Source organism: Trichosurus vulpecula, chromosome 7 (assembly GCF_011100635.1).
Source record: "Trichosurus vulpecula isolate mTriVul1 chromosome 7, mTriVul1.pri, whole genome shotgun sequence".
In the NCBI taxonomy this organism is placed as follows: Eukaryota; Metazoa; Chordata; class Mammalia; order Diprotodontia; family Phalangeridae; genus Trichosurus; species Trichosurus vulpecula.
Window position 1 is genome coordinate 13,230,590 of NC_050579.1, and position 20,626 is coordinate 13,251,215.

Below are 20,626 nucleotides of genomic sequence, written 5' to 3' on the forward strand. Positions count from 1 at the left end.
TTACCTTTGGATGGAAGGAGATAGCTCGTAAAGGGGAGCAGAGATGGGAGTGCTGCAACACAGTGGAGAAATGCCCAGCACATAGTATGGATGCCTGGTTCCAGGCAAGGTTAAGGTACGAGCCTGAGTCATGCTTCTGCCACTGGCCATCTGAATGTGGCTCAGGCCCCACAGCCATCACAGAGGGTGGTGATCAGTGTGGAGAAGAACCTGCCTTCCTCCCCACCAGCCACACCAGCTGCTGACCTGCTGCCATCCATGCTGAGATAGCGGCATGCCCTAGATCACTGGCCCTGCTTCCACCCCCCACCCTGAGTCATCAGCTTTGGAAGCAGCTCCTATGAATAAGGGCCAGCCAGCCGCGCCAACTAACTGCCCCCTCAGGGAAGACAGGGCAGCGTAGCTGAGCAGCACTGCTCTCTGGGACAGATGAGAGTCTGTCTCTCTGGGCCCCAGGTTCTTCCATACAGAATTAATGAATCTTCTTGGGTTGGATAATCCCAAGAGTCCTCCACCTCCCAGCTCCTTCATCCAACCTCCCCCCCCCCCCCACTTTTACTCCTCCATTCCTAGTTCATTGTCTCTCCCTCCCCTTCCCCCAAGATCCCCACAGGAGGCATTTGAGGACATCATTGCTGTTGGTATTTTTGCTAAGTTGACCAAGCTAAAAAAAAAAAAGGTGGACTTAGCCCACCTGAGCTTGCTTTCTAAGCCAGCATGGAAGGTTTTGTGAAAAGGCTCAGGCTGCCCTGCCCTGGTGTGTCCTGGTGTGTCAAGCTCTTCCTCTCAGAGCCAGCTCTCATAAACATGGCTTGATTCTCTCTGAAATAAGAATTTCCAATTGAGGGGTAAGGATGGAATGCAGCTCCACAAGAAAATCCAGGGGTTAAAGAATTCTCTAGCCTGTATTTTGTTTTTAATCCACATGGGGGGTGGGGCAGTTTCTAAGATAGGATTCAAATACGATCCCTTTTGGGGAAACTTCTATAATTTTTTTCTTTACTGAAGACCTTGGTAGGTTGGAAAAATGTCATATTCTTATCTTCCTTTTCTATCAGTACAAAATCTTAGAAATTAAAACCAGGAATTAGCTCATTGCCTAACCTTATTGTTTGACTAACATGCAACCAGAGTATTTAACCAAGAGGAATTAAATTTTATTAAGAGCAGCCACACAGAATCAGAGTCACTACCCTGAGTGACTTCCTCCTCTTTGGACTAAATGGAGACTAGGGAGTGGGTAGAGAATCTGAGTGACACATCCTCTGGTATCATTTCAGAATCTTGGCTTCTTAGGGACCCTCTAGTGCCACCCGCTCAGAACAAGATGGGTTTCTACGCCAGCTCCAATAACTGGCCATCTCACCATTGCCTGGGGACCTCCAGTGAGGTGGACCCCTCTGCTTCTGACCTCGGCTCAGCTTGTTTGGGAGTGCTGACTATCCGAAAGGTCTCCCTAGATCTCGCCCAGATTCTCTGCTCTCTTCCTTTGTCCTGCTTTTCCTAGTTCTGTCCTGCCGGACCCAGTGGGACTGAATCTAATCTCTTGGCTAGGTGAGAGCTCTTCATGCCTGTCGCCCTTCCCCCCAAGTCTTCTTTTCCCCAGGATTGGTTCAAGAAACATTTACTAAATGCTTAGGGTGGGCAGACAGCTTCTCAAATGGCAGATCTCTGGGCCCTCGAAGGGCCTTTATCGCCCGCTCACCCTCACTGTCAGCTTGTCCCCCTCTCCTTATCCCCTCCATAGAGTGAGGGAAAGAGGTGGGCAGACCTTGGCCTTGAGGATTGAGAAATAGTTTCCTCAACCAGCAAATCAGTCAGTCGGTTGAAAAACATCTGTTAAACACTAACGTTAGCGGTTCTCAGAGTCCGGTGTGGGGATCCCTGGAAGCCTCTGAGGCCCTTTCAGAGAGTAAAATATTTCCATTATAATGCCAAGATCTTTTCATTTCTAATATAAGTGTCAGTAGATAGGACCCACATAAACAAAAGTTCTTTGGGAGGCCTCAATTTTTAAGAGTATAAAGGGGTATAAAGACCAAGACATTTGATAACCACTGACCTACTGTGTTCCAGACATTATGCTAGACCCCAGGAATAAAGAAAGAGATTTGAAAGAGCACCCGAGGCCCAGGCGACATCCAGAGGCACTCTGACGGGTCTGTGTGCAGAGCAGTCATGAGAGGCTACTGGGGGTGTATTATTGGCCACATAAATGAAGGGAAGAAATGTGTGAGGTGAAGGAAGGTTGAAGTCAGATTGCAAAAGGCTTCAAGCACCAAACTGCAGAGTTTCTTTCAGATTCCAGAGACAATAGGGAGCCAGTGTGGTTGTTGAGTGGGGGAGTGACCTGTCCTTTCCCATTAGCCTTTACTTTTGTGCCTCCAGTGCTTTGTCTCATGGGCACTGATCTGACTGGCTCAGTGTGTGCCATGATTTAGACAGAGTGGGCATGTGAAAAATGCTTTTTGGCTTCCACTTAAGTCTGCAGCAGTACTCTTTTTTTTTGTTGTTGCAATTTTTTTGTCTTAAATGGTGACATATGGAGAGTTTTTAGCTGATGTGTTTAAAATATGTTTCTCCTCTTCTGTTTTCTGACCAGGACTCCTGAACAGTGCCCGAGCGTGGTTTCCTTGTTGTCAGAAAGTTATAACCCTCACGTTCGTTATGGAGCTGCAATGGCCCTGGGTATCTGCTGTGCCGGCACAGGAAACAAGGTAAAGCCCTGTGGCCAACGAGGTCCGGCCTGCAATTAGCCCGCCTCCCTTCGCCCCGGAGAGGTCTGGAACCCACCAAGGAGCGTACCCTCGGGCTTTGCTTTGTGGGGTGCTTTTTGTCCTTGGGAGAGCACTTGGGAACCATCCCTGGAAGCCCCTGTTTGTTTGCCCTCCCCATGGCCCTTGTGAATAGGCCATATGCCTTCGCACTGGGAGGTTTCCTTTAGTGTTTGGGTTCAGTTATAGATATTTTATTTGCTTAACCAGATTCCAGAAGTCTAAGTGATAAGTGATCTCTCCTTGGCTTCAATCCCTTTCCTTCAAGTTTCCCCAGAACCTGCCATCATCAGATGTCCCTAGATGTTCTTAGGCTTTGGGATGCTAAGGAAGGAAGGTCTATGAATTAGGACAAGGGAAGCAGTGCCAGATGGGGATGTGGCCACCATCCTGTCACCGTTATATCTAAGCCCGGGGCCACACCCACTGTCCCTCCATTGTATGGATGCTCAGAGCTCAGCCCCAAGAGGCCTGCTCCCTTGCCCACGGTCACCCAGGAGGAGGCAGAGCTAGACCGAGGACATATGTGTTTCTGGACCCAGGCCTGCTGCACTGCGAGGTCACAGCTGGACACTTAACTCCCCATGTTTAATGCTGATCTGCCTTTACTGCTGGGCAGCCAGCATCCACAGATGTTGTGATGCCGTCTCTGTGTGCAGACAGCATGGGAGTCATTCGAGAGGCATTCAGAAGTGTTGGGCACATCCCCATTTACCCCAGGCCCTGTGTGTCCCAGGCCCTATTCATGCCAGGCCTTGTGTGTGCCCCAGGCTCTGTGTGCTCACCCGGGCCCATGTGCTCCAGGCCCTGTGTGCCCCAGGCCCATGCTCTGTTCTGGGGATGCAGACACAAAGGATGGAACAGTCCTTATTCTCAGGAAGCGACTGTCCTACTGAGGGAGACAAGTATACATAGAAACCATTAGACATCAGTATGTAACGTTAATAAACACCCCAGGGAGTTAAATGTCACTTTGAGCAGGGGATGCTGAGAGAGGCACCAGGAGGGGTACCAGCCTCTCCAGGCTCCACCCCTTAACCAGGGGCTGGTCACACAGTCTCTCAGCCTCTGTTTCCTCAATTGGTAAGTTGATGGGGAAACCTCCCCTCATAATTTGTCTGTAGGGAATGTTCCTCAGTAGGTAATGAAGTGGTGGCTGTACTTGAAGACTCTCTCTGTTTTGCCCAAATGGCTCCATTTGCCAGATGGTGATGAGGAAGGCAGCTGGTCATCAGCTGTAGAATAACCATATATGTGAGGACTGCTGTCATCACTGTGATGCTCCGAGGCTCACACTCCCTGCACTCTTGCAAAAAAGCACAGCCCTTTCACACCTCAGTGGGAGCTGCATGCACTTCTGTGGCCACGAAAATCCCACCTCAGACACCAACTGGCTGTGTGAGCCTCCCCTGCCTCACTTTCCTTCTCTGTAAAATGGGCATGACAGCCCTGGCCGTGGGGGCTGTAACCCTCTGCCAGCCATGAAGTTATTGTCACTCATGCAGGCTCGCTGCAGCTTTGGCCAGTCTGGCCAGACCTGCCCAGCCCCTGAAGCCGGGGAACTTGGGTCAGCTTCTTGTTGTTAGAGTAGTCTTCCTCCCAGGCTCTGTCCCTTTTGGAAGGGGCGGTCAGAGGAATGCCTGGAGCTCTTCACAGGCTGCCTTGGGGACCTGAGCTGGGAGGCAAGAGGCTTCATTTTTAGAAACTGATAGAAATAGAAGAAACTCACCTTGAAATCCCAGCTGTCCAGGCCCGCACACAGATGGTTGGTGCTCAGAGATCCCATCTACACCCCTCCCCCCTGCCGTCTTTATTATTCATCTTTCGAATAGAAGCCAAGACTCTGATCGCTAGCATTGGCGTGGCACTCTGAGGTTTGCAAACAGCATTTCATCTGATCCTCACAGCAGCTCTGGGAGGAAGGAAGAAACTGAGGCACACAGAGGATAGTGACTTACCCAAGGTCACACAGCCAGTGACACGTGATGAAACCGAGATGAGGTGGCTTCCTGCGGGGGCTCTTATCCAGATCTCCTGCCTGCCCTCCAGCCTCTGCTCCTGTGTCAGATATGAGCACATCCCAGTGTGTGGGGAGCTTCCTCTCTCTGGCCATTTCTTTCTTGGACTCTACACTGTTCATCACAATTAAAAGTCTTCCCAGCTTTTCCCTAATGGAAATTCTTCTGGGGTCACCCTGGAATATGACCTCAAGTAACAGTCACCTGATGAGTTACTGTGCTGGGGGGCTGCTGCCCTGAATGACAGCCTGGCGGAGCCCTGGCCCCTTGTGGGGCCTGCATTGGCTGTGACCAGAGACAGTTACAGGCAAGCACATACATGTGGACACGTGTGCACTCCTGCAGGCACACATGGGCACATACACACACATACTTGCTTACACACAGACAGAAACCTGCTCATAGAGACACTCCCATATACAGACATTCTTTCTTTTTCTCTCTCTTTCTCCTTCCTTCTCTCTCCTTCCCTGTCCATCTCCCTCTCCCTCCTCTTTGCTAGAGAGCTTAGGGGACGTCCTGGTGGGCTCTGGGCTCAAGTCAGCCCAACCTGATTTATACAACATTCTCACCCAAAGCCTGGCCCCCTGGAGCTTCCTGCCAGCCTGACTGATGGCCTGTCAAGAGACAAGGAGCCATCACTTAACATCTTGAACTTCTGTTAATCCTGCATTTCCTGCAGCATGGTCTTCATCACTTTAGGAAAACCTATTGAGCCAAATTTGAAGCTTCTGCGTTTGATAAACTCGGATCTGAAGCAGAAGCGAGGGCGGGGAGGGGCCAAAGGCCCTGGAGATGGAGCAGCAGGACGATGCTCAGGGAGCATGATCACTGCTTTGGAACTGATGCCTGAAGGGCCTTTGTGTGGGAGAGGGGCCTGCACTGGGAGCAGCAGATTCCATCCCATCAGGATTGCCCGGCTCAGGACATTTGAGTTCCTTGTCATTCGAGGCTCTTGAGGCAGAAGCAGTAGGACCTGCTTCAGGACAAGGTTGGATTGGGCGTCCTCTGGATTCTCCCACCAGAGTCTGGGGGGTTTCTGGGTATCTTGGCCAGGTGCATCCTGCCAAACCACCGACATCTGCTGGTGAGGTGTGGTACAGCAGCTTACCCCTAACAAAAGGAGGGCAGCTCCAGCTTACCTGAGCCTGTTGAGGGCAGCCCAGCCCCTTCATTTAGAGAAGAGCCAATTCAGAAGATTTGCCCAAGAGTATGTGGCTCATAAATATCAGAGCAAGGACTTGGGCTTGCTTCAGCTCTTTGGTCCCCAGAACAGAACACAGAGCTCCAGATGAGTCCGGTCAGAGCCAAGTGCACAGGGCCCCTCCTTGCCTCATTCCCAGCTTAGCCTCTCAGAGAAGTCTAAGCTCTCCCCTGTCACACTTTGCCAAATACTGAGCTAACGATCTGCTTTTTAAAAAAAAACCCAAAACTCTACTTCCCCCTTAAATGCATCTGTGAGGTTCTACCCTGATCTCACTCCATGAATTCAGCCCAGGGCTCTCACCTGAGATCTTTCTGCCTTCCAGTTTCGTGTCATCCTCACATCTGATTGTTGTCTGTCTCTTTATCCCAGGTGATGATTTATTTTAAGTGGTAGCTGGCACAGGGCCCAGCACTGATCCCTGGGGCACTCCCCTGGAGACCTTCTGCTAGGTTAACATTGAGCCATCTGTGCCTCCGCTCAGAGTTGGCCATTCACCCGGTTCACAATCCGTCCACTTGTACTCTTACTGGCTAGCTCACATCTCTGCATTTTTTTTTCCCCACAAGAACAGAATTAAATATATAAAATTTGATAAAATATTGAATGGTTTTCTCAAGACCAGCTGAACTCTCTATATATAGTTAGCACATCTCTGATCTCCCACCAGCACAGCCCGTTCTTGCTGAGGTCCTGCTGCTTCTTTGCATTTGTTGATGATTTCTGCGTATTTGGTAATTCTAACTTTAATGCCATTATTAAAGACTCTTGCCAGGAATGGAGGTCTAGCTCCTTCCTCTGCTTGTCGTTCAAGATTCTCTTCTCTTTCCTCTTTTTGAAAACCAGGACCCAGCTGTGCACACACTCATGTGCTCGCTCCACCTCTGCCTTGCCCTGGCGTCAGTCTTGTCGGCCTTGTTCAGTCCTGCAGCACCGAGCCTGCCTTCCGTGCTCTTTCAGCCACCACTGATTGGGCTCAGCACCATTTGGGCCCAGTGTGGGGATGGAGGGTGCGGGGAGGGGGGGGGGGGCGTGGCACGCATAACTCCCTTGACATAAACTATTTGAGGTGGGGCCTCCCATTCAGCAAATACTACTGAAGAAACTGGACAACAAATAGGCAAAAAAAATAGGTTGAGACCAACATTTTACACCACACACACACACGTCACAGTACATTCTAGATGGATACATAAAATGTCACATCATTTTTTTTTCTAAATAAAGGGAAATTGCAAGTTTAAAAATAACTCACTCCCCACCCAGCAAACTGAATGATGACAAAAGATGGAAATAACCAGTACGGTGGGGGGTGGGGGGGGGTGGTGCTACATGTATCTTCAAGATCAAAGATGGTGGACTAGTTTTATTGCCTTTTTTTCAGTGTCTTGAGACAACTCATACTGCTTTTCCTCCTATCGGAACGCCTCCCAGTTTCACTCTTAGGAGTTTTCTGTCCTTCCTGAGCTGACTTCTCCCCGTAGAATTTTAATTCATGGTAGTCTTCCCTTTGACATATGCTCTTCCCACATCTGGGGGCGCACCATTCTCCCTCAGCTACTGCCTACTGTGGGACAGGCGCCGTGCTAAGGAGGCTTTGTCCAACTTTGCTCTCCTTAAGCCACCTAAGAAGTGCAGGCCACGTTGCCATGACATTCCTGTCCTTTCCACCCCGGCCCAGTCCTGTTGGTTAGAATCACCCCCAGCACGGAATTTCCCCTGCTTGGTACCTTTGCCTTTTGAAGGGTAAAACAACTGCAGAGCAGCCGGGTGGCACAGTGGATACAGCACCAACCTTGGAGTCAGGAGGTCCTGAGTTCAAACCTGGCCTCAGATGTCACTAGCTGTGTGACCCTGGGCAAGCCACCCAACCCCGCACCCCCAAAAAGAAAAGAAACCATTAGCTGCAATACTTTCAGGAGAGTGAGAGAAAGATGGGATCCATTTTCCAAATTCTTCATTTATTCTCTCTGGGTAGGGTGTAGTATTCTCTGATGATAAAATTGTTTCTTTTTGTCCCTCTCTTGATCTTTGCCCAGATGCTCCCCACCATCCTGCCCTCCTTTGGGTACTCTGTTTTTCTCATGGGGATGTACTTTCTTACTTTCTTAATGTCCAAAACCCTTCTTTTGAATTAGGACGGTCCATCCAGAGTCATGTTCCAGTGGCAGGCATCATCCATCAATTTACACTGACACCTTTCAGGTCCAATTTGCCTCCTCAAGTCAAGAAATCTATTATCTAATCTTCATTTTGAGCCAGGGCAGTATCCCTGGCATAGCCTGACTGGCCTCTCAGAAGCTAAAGTGTCTCTGACTGGGTTTTGTGTCCTGTGAATTTCAGACTTTTGAAATGACATTGTAGCTCAGAGCATGGGGGCAGTCAATAGTAAGAAAACATTTGCAGCCTACTATGTGCACTGGCAATACAAAGATAAAAAAGAAAGAGCCCCTGGCCCCTGGGAGCTTACAGTCTGTTAGGAAAAGACACCATCCAGAGGAAAGCTGGAAAGGGAGGGGGGCGCAATGGTGGAGAAGCCAAAGGTGACTAAACTGGGCATGGAGGAAATGAGGGTCTGGGGGGCCAGTTTTCTCCTCTCCTTCTCTCCCCATCTCCCCCCTTCCATCTTCAGTTTAAAGACCTTTCATTAGATTTGCAAGACAGCAGGCCCATGCACACACCCGAATTCTCTTAATTTCTTTGGCCTTTGTTAGGTGAGAAACCCAAGCCTGCAAGCTCATTTCCAAAGCTGTGGTCCAGAGTTCACATTTGTCTCTCTCCCTAAAGCAGCTTTTCTCTTCTGTCTCCTTTGGGGATCCTTTGGTCTTCAGTTTCCTGCCCAGGACTTCATAGTCTCTGGCAAGGATCCTTCACGCCCATTCATGGGTGTGCCCCTGGAAGAGAGAAGCTTGTTTAGGTATCACTTTGTCCGCTTGGCAAATGAGAAAACCCTGGCACAGGGAGGTCTAGGGCTTGTCCCCAGCTATTTAGTGGCAGGGCTGGGAGACCTTCCAGCCTAAGGATCTTTTCCGAGTCCCCTTTGCTCCTCCCGTTCTGAGATGTCTTCCTTTTTGTCCAGGTCACGTCCTCCCCCCACCCCCAGCACGAAATCACTAGCTCCTTGAGGGCAGAACCTATACCTTGTCTGTCTTTGCCCACCTGCAGGCCTTGCATGTTACATGGCATTTACTCAGTGTATGAACTCAGGCTGTCTCCATGGGATTCTCATGGCAATTCTCTTTGTTATGACCTTCAATGAGAAAACTTGACTGAAAATCCCCTTCTAGCTTCTGGTTGCTCTGAAGTGCTTCTGTTCTGTAACTAAGGCTTTGCAGTTAGGCTGTTTTTCCTGACACCATTAATAGACATATTTACATTTTCATACACTGAAAGCAAATGAGGTGGGGCTTTTTCCTTTCCAATTATTCCACATTCGATGTGGTTTTCTAAAACTAATGTTCTTTGTGACTCTTCTCTGACAGACCAATACAGTGGAAATTTTCTATTAGTCATGCTAGGCCAATCTGCTTCATTTCTTAGTCATTTGTCTGATCTAGAATAGATAACAGAACCTGCCTGGCTCTGAGGTCTGTGCTTTAAGGATCTGCAACATCTGTTTCTAACATCTGTGGGCATGTGCCTCAGAGACCATTCATATATCTTCATTTAGAAATTGGAAATTAGGTTCTGTTTCTTGTACTTATCTGTTATATGTTCTTTGTAAATAGTATTAAAGACATCTGGATGATGTATAATGTTTGCACCGCCGCACAGTGGTTCCAAGTTTGTCCCTACTTCCTGATCAGTCATTTAACCAAGAACCCTGTGAGAGCACTGACTTACCCAAGTCTCTTCATCTGAGGTTTGATCAAAAGTAATTTGCTGTTTGAATAACATATGCCCAGGTTTACTTCATCTGAAAGTTCCCTTTGAAAATGTCTTTAGGAAGCCATCAATCTGCTGGAACCCATGACCAATGACCCTGTGAACTATGTGCGACAAGGTGCCCTCATCGCCTCAGCTCTCATCATGATTCAGCAGACGGAGATCACGTGTCCAAAGGTGAGCCGGGAAGACAAAGGGCACAGGAAGGCTCAGATGTTACCCGAAGCTTTTCTTCTTGGGCTTCACCATTAGCTTAGTTCAGTATCAGAGGAAAAATTTCTGAATATGCTGAACCATGTGGGAGGAAAAATACATCTTTTGAGGGTTGGAAGAAGAGATGTGTAAATTTTAGGGACAATGTAAACATCCAGTATTTTTCAAGCAGTCTTTAAAAATAAAAGTTACTTTGTTCAGGATCATAAAAATGTGCTAAGAATTATTTGTATAAATTTTGTATGGAAAAATAATAGTGGGTGTGTTTAGTTTTAAGTGGAGCTTATTCATACCAATAACTTTGCTCATCGATGTGAAGATTAATTAAAATGGAGCCACAAGCTGCTAGATTTTAAGGAATTTTGTTTCTCAGTTTCTGCAAAGATCTGAGAATCAGAAGAAATTAACGTTTTTGGTTTGTTTGGTTTTTTTTTTTAGTAATGCAAGGAATGTTTTCTGAGGCTAGTGCCCTCTGAACAGCTTGCAAGCACAGAGCCCAGCTAGCAGGACTTTGCCAGAATAGTGGACATGAGGTGGGCTAGGCCGGTCCTCAGGCATCAGGGGAGAACACATGGAGAGGTGGTAGAGAAGAGGCAGCTTTGGCACTGGGGAATGGTCACTAGCCCATCGTCAGTATTTGTGAGCCGCTAAAGTCTGGGCCAGGTTGTCTCTGAATGGTTCTCCAGAGGTCTCAAGAAGTGTCAGTTCAGCTGTTCTCTGATGATAACCAACATTATTGCAACTATCATGTCACTAGGAAGTGTGTGGGTGTGTGTAAGATGGGAATCTAATTGGATACATTTAATCCAGGGACAGACCTTACAGAACTCCACAAAGGCTCTTTTACCTCAAGCCCAGCGCTGGCTTAAAGAGGCTGGTCGGTGCATAGGTGAGCATGAGTTTGAGCTCAAAGCTCAGTGAAAGCTATAGCCCTTTCTGTGCCTTCGTGAGAATTCCTGCCACCGGATACCAGGGCCTGGATACCCCTTGACCTGAGCTGTCCCCATTATCTCCAGGCCATGTTTTTGAGGATGTCTTGAGGTTCCCGGATTTGGGGGGAGCAGCTGAGTTAAACCCCTGACGTCTCCTGTTCCTTCTCATAGGTCAGCCAGTTCAGACAGCTGTATTCCAAAGTCATCAATGATAAACATGATGATGTCATGGCAAAGTTCGGTGCTATCCTGGCCCAGGGCATCTTGGATGCAGGTAAATGCTTTGTTAGAATTGTCATAGACTAACTTGAAATGTCTTAAGAAAACGTTTGGCTTTGGATAACCATCTCTATCTCCTTGAAGGCTCCTCTCCCAAGGGTGTCCGCCATGCCTGTGTTAATATCAGGCAATATTATGGCACCTTGGTCCAAGGCTCCTTTGGTCATTGCCAGCACTTGGGCTGTACAGTGGGGAGCTCAAGCATTATGGCTTTGGTGTTGGCCAGTGTCACAGGAAATGTCCTGCTCAGAGTCTATACTTTAGAAGACTCAGATGGGACTCTCATCTCATCTCCTTGGGAGTCCCTCCAACAGTGCAGATCACAACCCCTCAAGGCCTGCCTGATCTGTACAACTTGTCCAGGGCTTCCCACAAACTCAGACCAGGAGGTCTGCCCAGTATAACGGAGGCCTTCTTTGCTCTCTCCCAATATGGTGAAGGTGCCAAGGAAACACTGAGGCAGCTGGAAGTACTGCAGTGCCCAGAGCTCCAGGCCTGGAGTCAGGAAGACCTGACAGAAAACCCCCAGCAAGAGCTCTTTAAGTTGTAGCAAAGAGTGGAAATTAGGAGGGAATAGTTCCATAAACCCTATGTGCAAGCGATAGAATATTTCATAACCGTTAAAAATAACCCAAGGGAGGGATTCAGAGAGGCTGAGAACTGGATGAATCGATAAGAGTCAAGTGAGCCAAATGCCTCTAACAAGGCAGACAATATGACTTTGCCCAGACAAATAACTTTGAAAGGTTTCAGAAGTCTGGTGCGGTAGGTGGGCTGTGCCCGGTCTGTTTGGCTTGGTGGGATATAATTTTTCCAGGACTTTCCCCTGTCCTTTCCCCCCAATATCAGAGGGTGTGGGAAGATGGCTGGCACATGTTAACAGAAATGAGAAAAGAGAAGGAAGATCCAGGGCGGAGGAGAGCACCGTGGAGCAGGACAGCCTGGGGAGGGATGTGTTGGATGTACAGGCCTCTTTTTTGGTTCTACTTTCTATAGGCAAACGCTGATTTTATTTGGTGTTTAAGAGAATTCAAAATAAAAATTAACTAAACTCAAAGATAAATAAACTAACAGTAATTCCAGGTAGATTGGGTTATCTGCCCACAGGAGAAAACCAGGATGTGGAAGACCAGCTGGATGCCTCCTTTTCTCATGCTGTGGCTTAACTAGCATAGCTGCGTTAATCTATAAGTGACTCGCTGGTGTCCACAGTGAGTGACTCAGATTGGCCCAAACTGTGTAGCTTCAAGCTGACCACCCCTTTCCCAGAGCTGTTCACAAGCAGGACACTGGGAAAAGTTCCCTCCCCTTTCCTTGACCTCTTCTTATTAGAGAAATTACGAAACAAGGCCATGCCCATAGGGTCAGCTACAGGAGGAGGAAATCAAAGGAATCAAAGGTCTGGATGATGCACAAGACGACGTGAAAAATGTCCTCGAACAGGAAGCCTGCCACACACACGAGTCCCTGTTCTGACACACATGGAGTGAGAGCCTCCTTTTAGGTTCACAGAATTGAATGGCTTGCCTAGTTTTTTCTTTAATTCTATAATAACCACCTTGGATGAATTCATCCTAAGGCATTTTTCAAAAAAACAAAAAATCTTTATAGAACAAAAATATTACTCCCAGACCAAATTCTGGACTCGTGTCTGACACTGACTCACCATGTGTTGTTGAGCAAGCATTAACGCAATTAGTCAACAGTCACAGAAACCATGGTTCATCCATAGCTGGAAAACATGTGACATTCTGATCATCCCTCTGAAGACAGGATATTGTGAGTCTGGCAAAGGTCTAAAGAAGGGCTGCTTCCGTGATGGAAGGTGAGGGGGCAGCTTGACAAAGACGATCTAATAAGATCACAGAATTTAAGTCTGGGAAGATTTTTAGCAATTATCCATTCCTCATTTTACAGAAGAAAAAGCTGAAGCCTAATGAGATGAAGGTGATCTTAACTTTTTTAGAGTTGAAAGACAAGATTAGCTGAGCATCTCTTTGGGACAAAAAGGGGACCAACCAACAAACCTTCTGGTTGCTGAAGCAGAGATGGTGGGAATTGTGGGGAAAGTAACTGCTCCATCTTAGAAATCCATGGTGATGAAGGAAAGGAAAGCTGAATACAGGCTGACTTCCTAGATTCGGGGAGAGAAGATTTCAGGGTGGGATCCCATGACCCAAAATTCTCCAGGGAAAATACACCCAACAAGGCCTGCCAAGCTCTAAAACAACGACAAAGAAAATGGGATGTTGTCCCAGTGTAGATGCCAAGGAAGGCCAACTCACTGAGGGTGGCCACAGAAGTGGGCACTGTCCAAGAGGTGCCATTGCTAGAGGCCAAGGACTCCAGGGAGGGCGCGGTGCCAACGAGATTGGAGAGGGACAAAACAAGACTGCCACTCATGTGGACATGAGGGGGTGATTGTGCTGGAGCCAAGGAAGAAAGTAGGGTGGTCTAACTCCAGGGAGGAACACACTAGGAAGCAGTGAAGATCAAGAAAGAGCATGAAATTCTGTGATGAGTAACCTTGATAGACTTGGCTCTTCTCAGCAATGCAAGGTTCGAAGACAACTTCAAAGGACTCATGATGGAAGAAGCTAGCTACAACCAGACAAAGAACTGTGGAGTCTGAATGCAGGTTGAGGCATGCCGTTTGCTCTCCTTTTTTTTTTTACCTCTCTTTTGTTTTGTTTTTTTTGTTTGTTTGTTTCTTGGTTTTGTTTCTTCTCTCTCATGATTCATTCCATTGGTCGTAATTCTTCTTTACAACTTGACTATCGTGTAAATAAGTTTAATGCGAAGTTATATGTAGAAGATAGATCAGATTCCATGCCGTCTTGGAGAGGGAGGGGGGGTGGGAAGAAAATCTGGAACTCAAAAGCATGCAGAACTGAGTGTTGTAAACTAAAAAATAAAAAATCCTAATTAAAAAAAAAAGAAGAGTGTCAAAAGAAAACCTTTGAATAATCGTCCTGTAGACGCATTGTGCTTTGCTCCAGAGCGGGAACGTTAGTCCCTTGCTCCCTCACCTCTTCTACCCACTTACTAATACACCTTCCTTTATGAACACTGTGCCAGTGTCTTGGAGACTTCTACCTACTGCATTCAGAACCGTCCAGCATGGCGTGCCCACATTAAAGAAGGCGCTGTGGAAGTGCAGTCACTCGAAGGAAGCATGAGGTGCACAAATTCAGAGACATCCCCACCCCAGATATTCAGATGGAGTATTCATGCCCGACCCGTGATAGAACTTGCCAAGCTCACATTGGTCTGATGAGCCAGTCGGACACACCAGACACTGACCCCGACCTAGTGATGTCATTTCAGTCCTTCCCAAGCATAGGCAGCAGCCAATGCTCAACTTTCATTCGTAACAAGATTTGTTCCACATTGCCATTTGTGCCAAGTCTGGTGCTTACAGAAGGGGGAAGTGGGGTTCTCCTCAGTCAGTATTTCTGCCTGCTCTGAGCACAAACCGAGGGAAGCAGATGTGCTCATTGCTCTCAGGGAGTTTCCAGTCTTGTTCACAGAAAGCCTGCAAAGGGCAGGAAGCTTCAGCAGAGCTTAAAGGGTGGGGAGTGTTTCAGCAGGGGATAGTGCGGACAGATAGAAAAGTGTAGGGTATGCGCAGGCACTGGCACGTGCCCATTGTGGGCACAGAAGAGAGAACAGGAATGGGGAGGAGGGAGCTTTGGGAGTCCTACAAAGTAGACAGCACAGCACAGGATTACCCCTGGAGGTGAGGAAAGGCTTCCTAGCAGGGCGAGAGGGCTGCCCTGGGAGATGGTTGTCTGGGTCACATTTCCCAGCCCCAGACATCCCAGGGAGGTGTCTAGGCAGAGGCTGGCAGACCATAGCCCCTGAGGTGCTGCCCTTCTCAGTCAGCCTGTGGTACTGAGCAGAGGTGCGGCCCTCTGGGCCTCAGGGCCCGGATGCGTGGCCCATTGTTGTCACACGGTGCTCACTGCTTCTTTTCTTTTCCTCAGGGGGCCATAACGTCACCATCTCCTTGCAGTCTCGGACTGGGCATACCCACATGCCTTCCGTGGTGGGCGTCCTGGTCTTCACCCAGTTCTGGTTCTGGTTCCCTTTGTCCCACTTCCTGTCCCTGGCTTATACTCCTACCTGTGTCATCGGCCTTAACAAGGACCTCAAGGTAGGTTCCTCAGTTGTGGCTCCATCTCGTGGGGACCAAGCCTGAAAACCTAGAGTTGGTGTGCAGCCCATTCTCTGACCCTCTCCACCCCCACCCAGGGAGGTTGGGTGGGAGAGCGGTGTGGTCTCTGCTGCTGACTCCTGCTTGTGGCCTTCACACATAGAGCTATGGTGGCATTGTCGCCATCCAGCAAGATAGAGAACCAGGCCAAGGACAAAAGGGATTCAGGTGAGTGTAGCCTTAGGAAGCAAGGTCCTGGCCGAGGCCCAAAACATACATACAAAGAAGCTGTGAGACCCAGCCCTTGGGCCTGAGGCAAATGTGCCCAGCTTTGCCCGTTAGAATGTGAACGGTATCCAGTCGGCATGAGGCAAGAGAAGACCTGTGGGGACAGAGATCCCAGGAGGCCTGATGAAGCGGTTTGCCCCTGAGCTGGCCCTTCAGGAAAGGCTCTTTGGAGGCCCACAGAATGATGTATACCGGGGCCAAGATGAGAATGAAGAGCAAGGGGTGCGGCTTGTCTGGGGCTGGTAGGGCAGTCATAGGGGGCGGGGTGGAGAGGGGTATGCTTGGGGCTGGAGGGGCAGTCACAGGGGGAGGGGTAGCTTGGAGCCCAAAAGTAGAGCACCTCCAGTGCTGGTTCCTATTTCAGCAAATAGAGGAACTCCTCTGAAGATTCTTGAGCAAAGAGTGATGCGTCAGACCTGCCAATAAAAGGAACATTTTGAGGGGACTGTCACTAGATATCCCGGGAATGGAAAGTAGAGAGCAGATTGACCAGCTGTTGTCTAGGACACTGGCACTGGCACCTCAGTGCAGGAGGAAGACCCTAACACTTGATCCCCTGAGGTCAGGGGCCAGAAGAGACATTGTCAGAGGGATGGTGGTCACAGCCCCTTTGGCCAAAGGGGCCTGACAGAACGTACTTGGAAGCAGTACTGTGCTAAGCAGGGAGACCCTGTTCATAGTTTGCCTCAAATGTGTGTGTTTATATTGTGACGCCCATTAGACAAGAAGAAAGCTTAGTTCTGCACTTCACCCATTCTCAAAGACGTTGGAAGACAGGCCTCAATCACTGTGTGCAGCATGAATGAATGAATGAATGAAGAAAGGAAAGAGAAATTAAAGCGGGGCCGCTATGTGACTCATCCCCCTTTGGTACCTTTGGAAGGTGACACTAGTGTGGGCTGGGAGGTTGGGCCGGGCCTAGACATTTCTAGCCCCTGCTAGTGTAAAGAAACATTAAGACTTGGCAGTTCTTCTGTGCTGAATCTACTGCCAGCCCTTGGAGCTCATTGTCTTGTTCTCTGTGGCCTTTTTGATAGCAGACTGTTTAGGTGGCCCAGGACATAGAGCCCTATGCTTGGAGTGAGGAAGACCCGAGTTCAAATCCAACCTGGAACACTTCTTATCTGTGCGACCCTGGGCAGGTCACTGAAGCTCTGTCTGCGCCAACTATAAAATGTAGATAATCACAGAACTTGCCTCCCAGAGTTGTGGAGACAATAAATAGAAACTTGCAAAGAGCTTTGCAGACCTTGAGTCACTCTGTAAATGCTCACAATGATGAGGATTATCCCGCTGTCTTACGTAGGTATTGCTGCTCTGATGGCTCAGCTCTTTCTTTAGGGTAGTTTCAGTCTGTGGGTCAGATGGTCCACAGAGTCAGTGTAATGTCTGCCCAGATACTGTTCATGTTTATCATTGCTGGACAGTTTAACCACACAGAACAGAGGTTGTTTCCCCAGAGGCTTCAGCAGTTCAGAGCAGAGAACAGGTGGGGGACGTTTAGGCCGACAAACAGAAAACATTTGAACCCGGCTGCTTCCAGGTCAGGCTGGTCATGACATACAGAGCCATGGTCCATTGTCAAGACACCGAGGCATAAAGTGATCAAGTGGGCATGACCCCATGGGGCCCATCGAGGCTGACAAGCAGAGGGAGAAGGCAGGGACTGGGCTGTGATTTAAGGGGTCAAATGGCAGGGCCATATTGAACCTGAGTGGAGACTTCGGAATTTCTCTTATGTTTGTTCACATGCACATGTCTCTAGAAAATGAACCATTTAAATCCTACTTCATTCAAATTCTTCTGCATCTCTTTTGTTTCCTATATTTCTTCAGATGCCAAAAGTCCAGTACAAGTCCAACTGCAAGCCGTCCACATTTGCATATCCCGCACCGCTCGAGGTGCCGAAGGAGAAAGAGAAGGAAAAGGTGAGTGAGGGGCCTCAGTTCAGGGCGGCTGCTCCCAAGCTTCATCTGGGTCAGCAAGTGATCGAGGAAGGGCAGCCAGTGGCATCTTGTGCATGCGCTCGGGCTAACATTGGCTGGTAACCCCTCTGTCATCCTCGATGGCACTGTGCCTGGCACATAGTAGGCACGTAGTAAATGCTTGTTGGTTTATTGAGTAAATGGGATCATAGATTTCAAGCAGGAAGCAGCCTTGGAGACTATTGAATTCAATCACACTCTCCCTCCTTCTTCCCATTTTGTTAATGAGAAAAGTAGAAAGAGGTTGTGATGTGCCCGGAGTCACGTTACTAATAAATGTCTGATGCGAAATTTCAAACCAGGTCCTCTTGCCCCCAGGTCCAGTTACTGACCAACCACGTTAGGCCGCCTCTCCTGATGTAGCTCTCAGTACGTTTTGGATAGGCAGGCCGCATAGCCTGCGAGGTGTGATGGACACCTTGTGGGAATCACAGCCTGTCCCTTCAGAAGCTCTCCTCCCTCCCTGGTTCCTAAGACCATTATCCCTTTGGCAAGAGGGTTGGAGGCTTGGGGAGAGCCCAGTAGGCACTTCCTCAGAGCAGCCACCTCCAAACAATGAACCACCTTTATGCGTCCGTCTCATTCACTGAGAACAAGCCCTGTTACCTGTTAGGAATGAAGTGATTCATGTGCTCCTCCTGTGAAACCAGAGGTCTGGGTTTGAGTTCTTCCTCAAGCCCTCCCTCACTAGCTGAGTGATCTGGAGTGTTGAGAAGAATAACACACTGGTTCTCACAGGGTTTTTGTGAAGAAAATGGAATTGAGATGCCATCTATTATGAGGGTTACTGTTTTGTGGCAGAGCAAAGCCATCCTCTGCATTTAGACACAGATATTCCAGAGACAGATTATTAATTCAATTATTCTAAGTATTTCTATTTAGACAGAGGAAATTTATGGGGATGGAAATTCATCTTGCCTTTGAAAATCTCTTTAGCCAGACATTTTTGAACTACATTTCATTGGGGTTAAGAACAAAAATAAAACCTTCCTCAAAGGGGGATAAAATCTACACTACAGTTTTGATTTAGCAAACAGAATAACGGTCACTTCACCTTTTGCACACTCTGGAGAATGCTTTTCCTGAAGCCATGCAGTCACTTTTGGGAACCCTTTTCTCTGTGGAGCAGCCTTTTATCCTGGTCAAAGGTGACCTCGGGATACTTCTGTTAATTGAATTAATCAAAGGCTTCTTACTTCTCTGAGTCTGATAAAAGCCATTTCCTGACCTATATTAGGCCTTAGGTCAGAATAATCTAGAGAGCCTTCAGTGCTGGACATTGTTTCAGAATTGGAAGTTAAAGGAAGGCTGATGAGATTTCTCATTCAGATTAGACCAAGCGCTTTAGACTGAAGTATTATTTTGTCTTCCCTACAAGGACTGGGAGGTGGGGGACGTGGGGCAGGGGGGCCGGGGTGCCCCACACTGTTCAGTACTCCTGACTGTGGGTAAGGACGTACTGCATCTAAGAAGTGGGAGGTAGATCCTCCCAGGATCCCACTTCCAGCAGGAGCAAATGGGTGTCCCCCCACTGGTCTGGCCCAGCTCCATGGAGTCCTAAACATCGCATCCTTCCAAGTGTCTTCAGGGCATTGCCGAGTGGAATCTGGTCTGGGTCTGGGAGCAGGTTTGCACACATGTGGCAGGGGTGGGGCCCCACCTACCCATTCATCCTGTCTGTCCATCTACCTAGGTTTCTACTGCTGTGCTCTCAATCACCGCCAAGGCGAAAAAGAAGGAAAAAGAGAAAGAAAAGAAAGAAGAAGAGAAAATGGAAGTGGTCAGTACAACCAAGTCATCTATTCAATTGAGTAGAATTAGCAAACCCTTCATAAGTGGCTGTTCTGGGCACACACACTCCCTCCCCCCCCACACCCCTACACCTCCACACCCTACCTATATTGGGTGCCAGCACAGTGGGCTGTGTTCTTGAACGTTGTTACAGCTTCCCATCCACATCTGTGCATCTTCGATATTATCCAGCCAGATGAGGGAGCAGACTCCCAAGGGCTGGCTGGCCCAGGGGGCTCGAGCAAGTCCTATGCCGAGTTAGTGGCAGAGTGGAAGAGGGCTTCCCTCTGATAACCATGGGAGTGACCTCTGACGTGGGCCTTCTCCAGAGGATCTGAGGCTGGTGTGGACTTAACTACTGACCCCCCCCACCTTCTGCAATCCCCCCTTGGCTTTTTCCTTCTTTTACATTTTTCACAATTTCTTGCTCTTTAATTAAGAATCTTAAGGGGCCTAGGGATGAGTTCATGTACACACACACACACACACACACACACACACACACACACACACACGCAATCTCTTCCTCGTAATGGAAAACTTACTACCTAACAAAACCATAAGATCCTCTATCCAGAGCTCTCAGAGGCCTCATTTTGTGGAGATAGACACTGAGGCCCATTGAGGTTAAGGAGTTTGCCCAAGGTCCCACAGGAACAGTGAGTGGCAAAAGCTGACATTTGTGCTCAGCTTCTTTAACTCCAGAACCAGAGCTTTTCCCACTGTCCCACACGGGTGCTTCATCCTACAAATATTTATTTCATTCACTTTAAGAAAGTTTAATGTTATTCTCTTCGATGAGAACTTGATTTTTGAACCCTTAAGATCACAGAACTTTTGATTTGCAAAGGCTGCCTAGAGGCCCTCCAGTCTAATGGTCTGATAGGTGATCATCCATCCTCTCCTTGGACATTTCCACTGACAAGGAGCTCCTGCCCATCTTCAGAGCGTGCATTCCATTTAAGACCACAGCTTCGTGGGTCTAGAAGGTTCTTTCTTGCGTGGAGCTAAAGTTCCCCTCCCTGTAACTTTCACTTGCTTTATTTTGTACAAGCAATCAGGCCTTTACCAAATACTGTGTCTGTCTTCAAGGAACTTCTG

General features: G+C 48.3%; 1 protein-coding gene across 1 annotated transcript in view; it reads left to right on the forward strand.

Annotated features, from left to right (window-relative positions):
- The window catches only part of PSMD1 (proteasome 26S subunit, non-ATPase 1), a 114,088-nt gene that overhangs the window by 75,458 nt on the left and 18,004 nt on the right, over window positions 1-20,626 (forward strand). Inside the window, exons 17-22 of the mRNA XM_036766958.1 lie at window positions 2,603-2,717; window positions 9,942-10,058; window positions 11,198-11,300; window positions 15,292-15,461; window positions 17,585-17,677; window positions 19,428-19,514. Of these exons, the coding sequence (XP_036622853.1) occupies window positions 2,603-2,717; window positions 9,942-10,058; window positions 11,198-11,300; window positions 15,292-15,461; window positions 17,585-17,677; window positions 19,428-19,514 (685 nt within the window). The remainder of the gene's footprint in view (window positions 1-2,602; window positions 2,718-9,941; window positions 10,059-11,197; window positions 11,301-15,291; window positions 15,462-17,584; window positions 17,678-19,427; window positions 19,515-20,626) is intronic.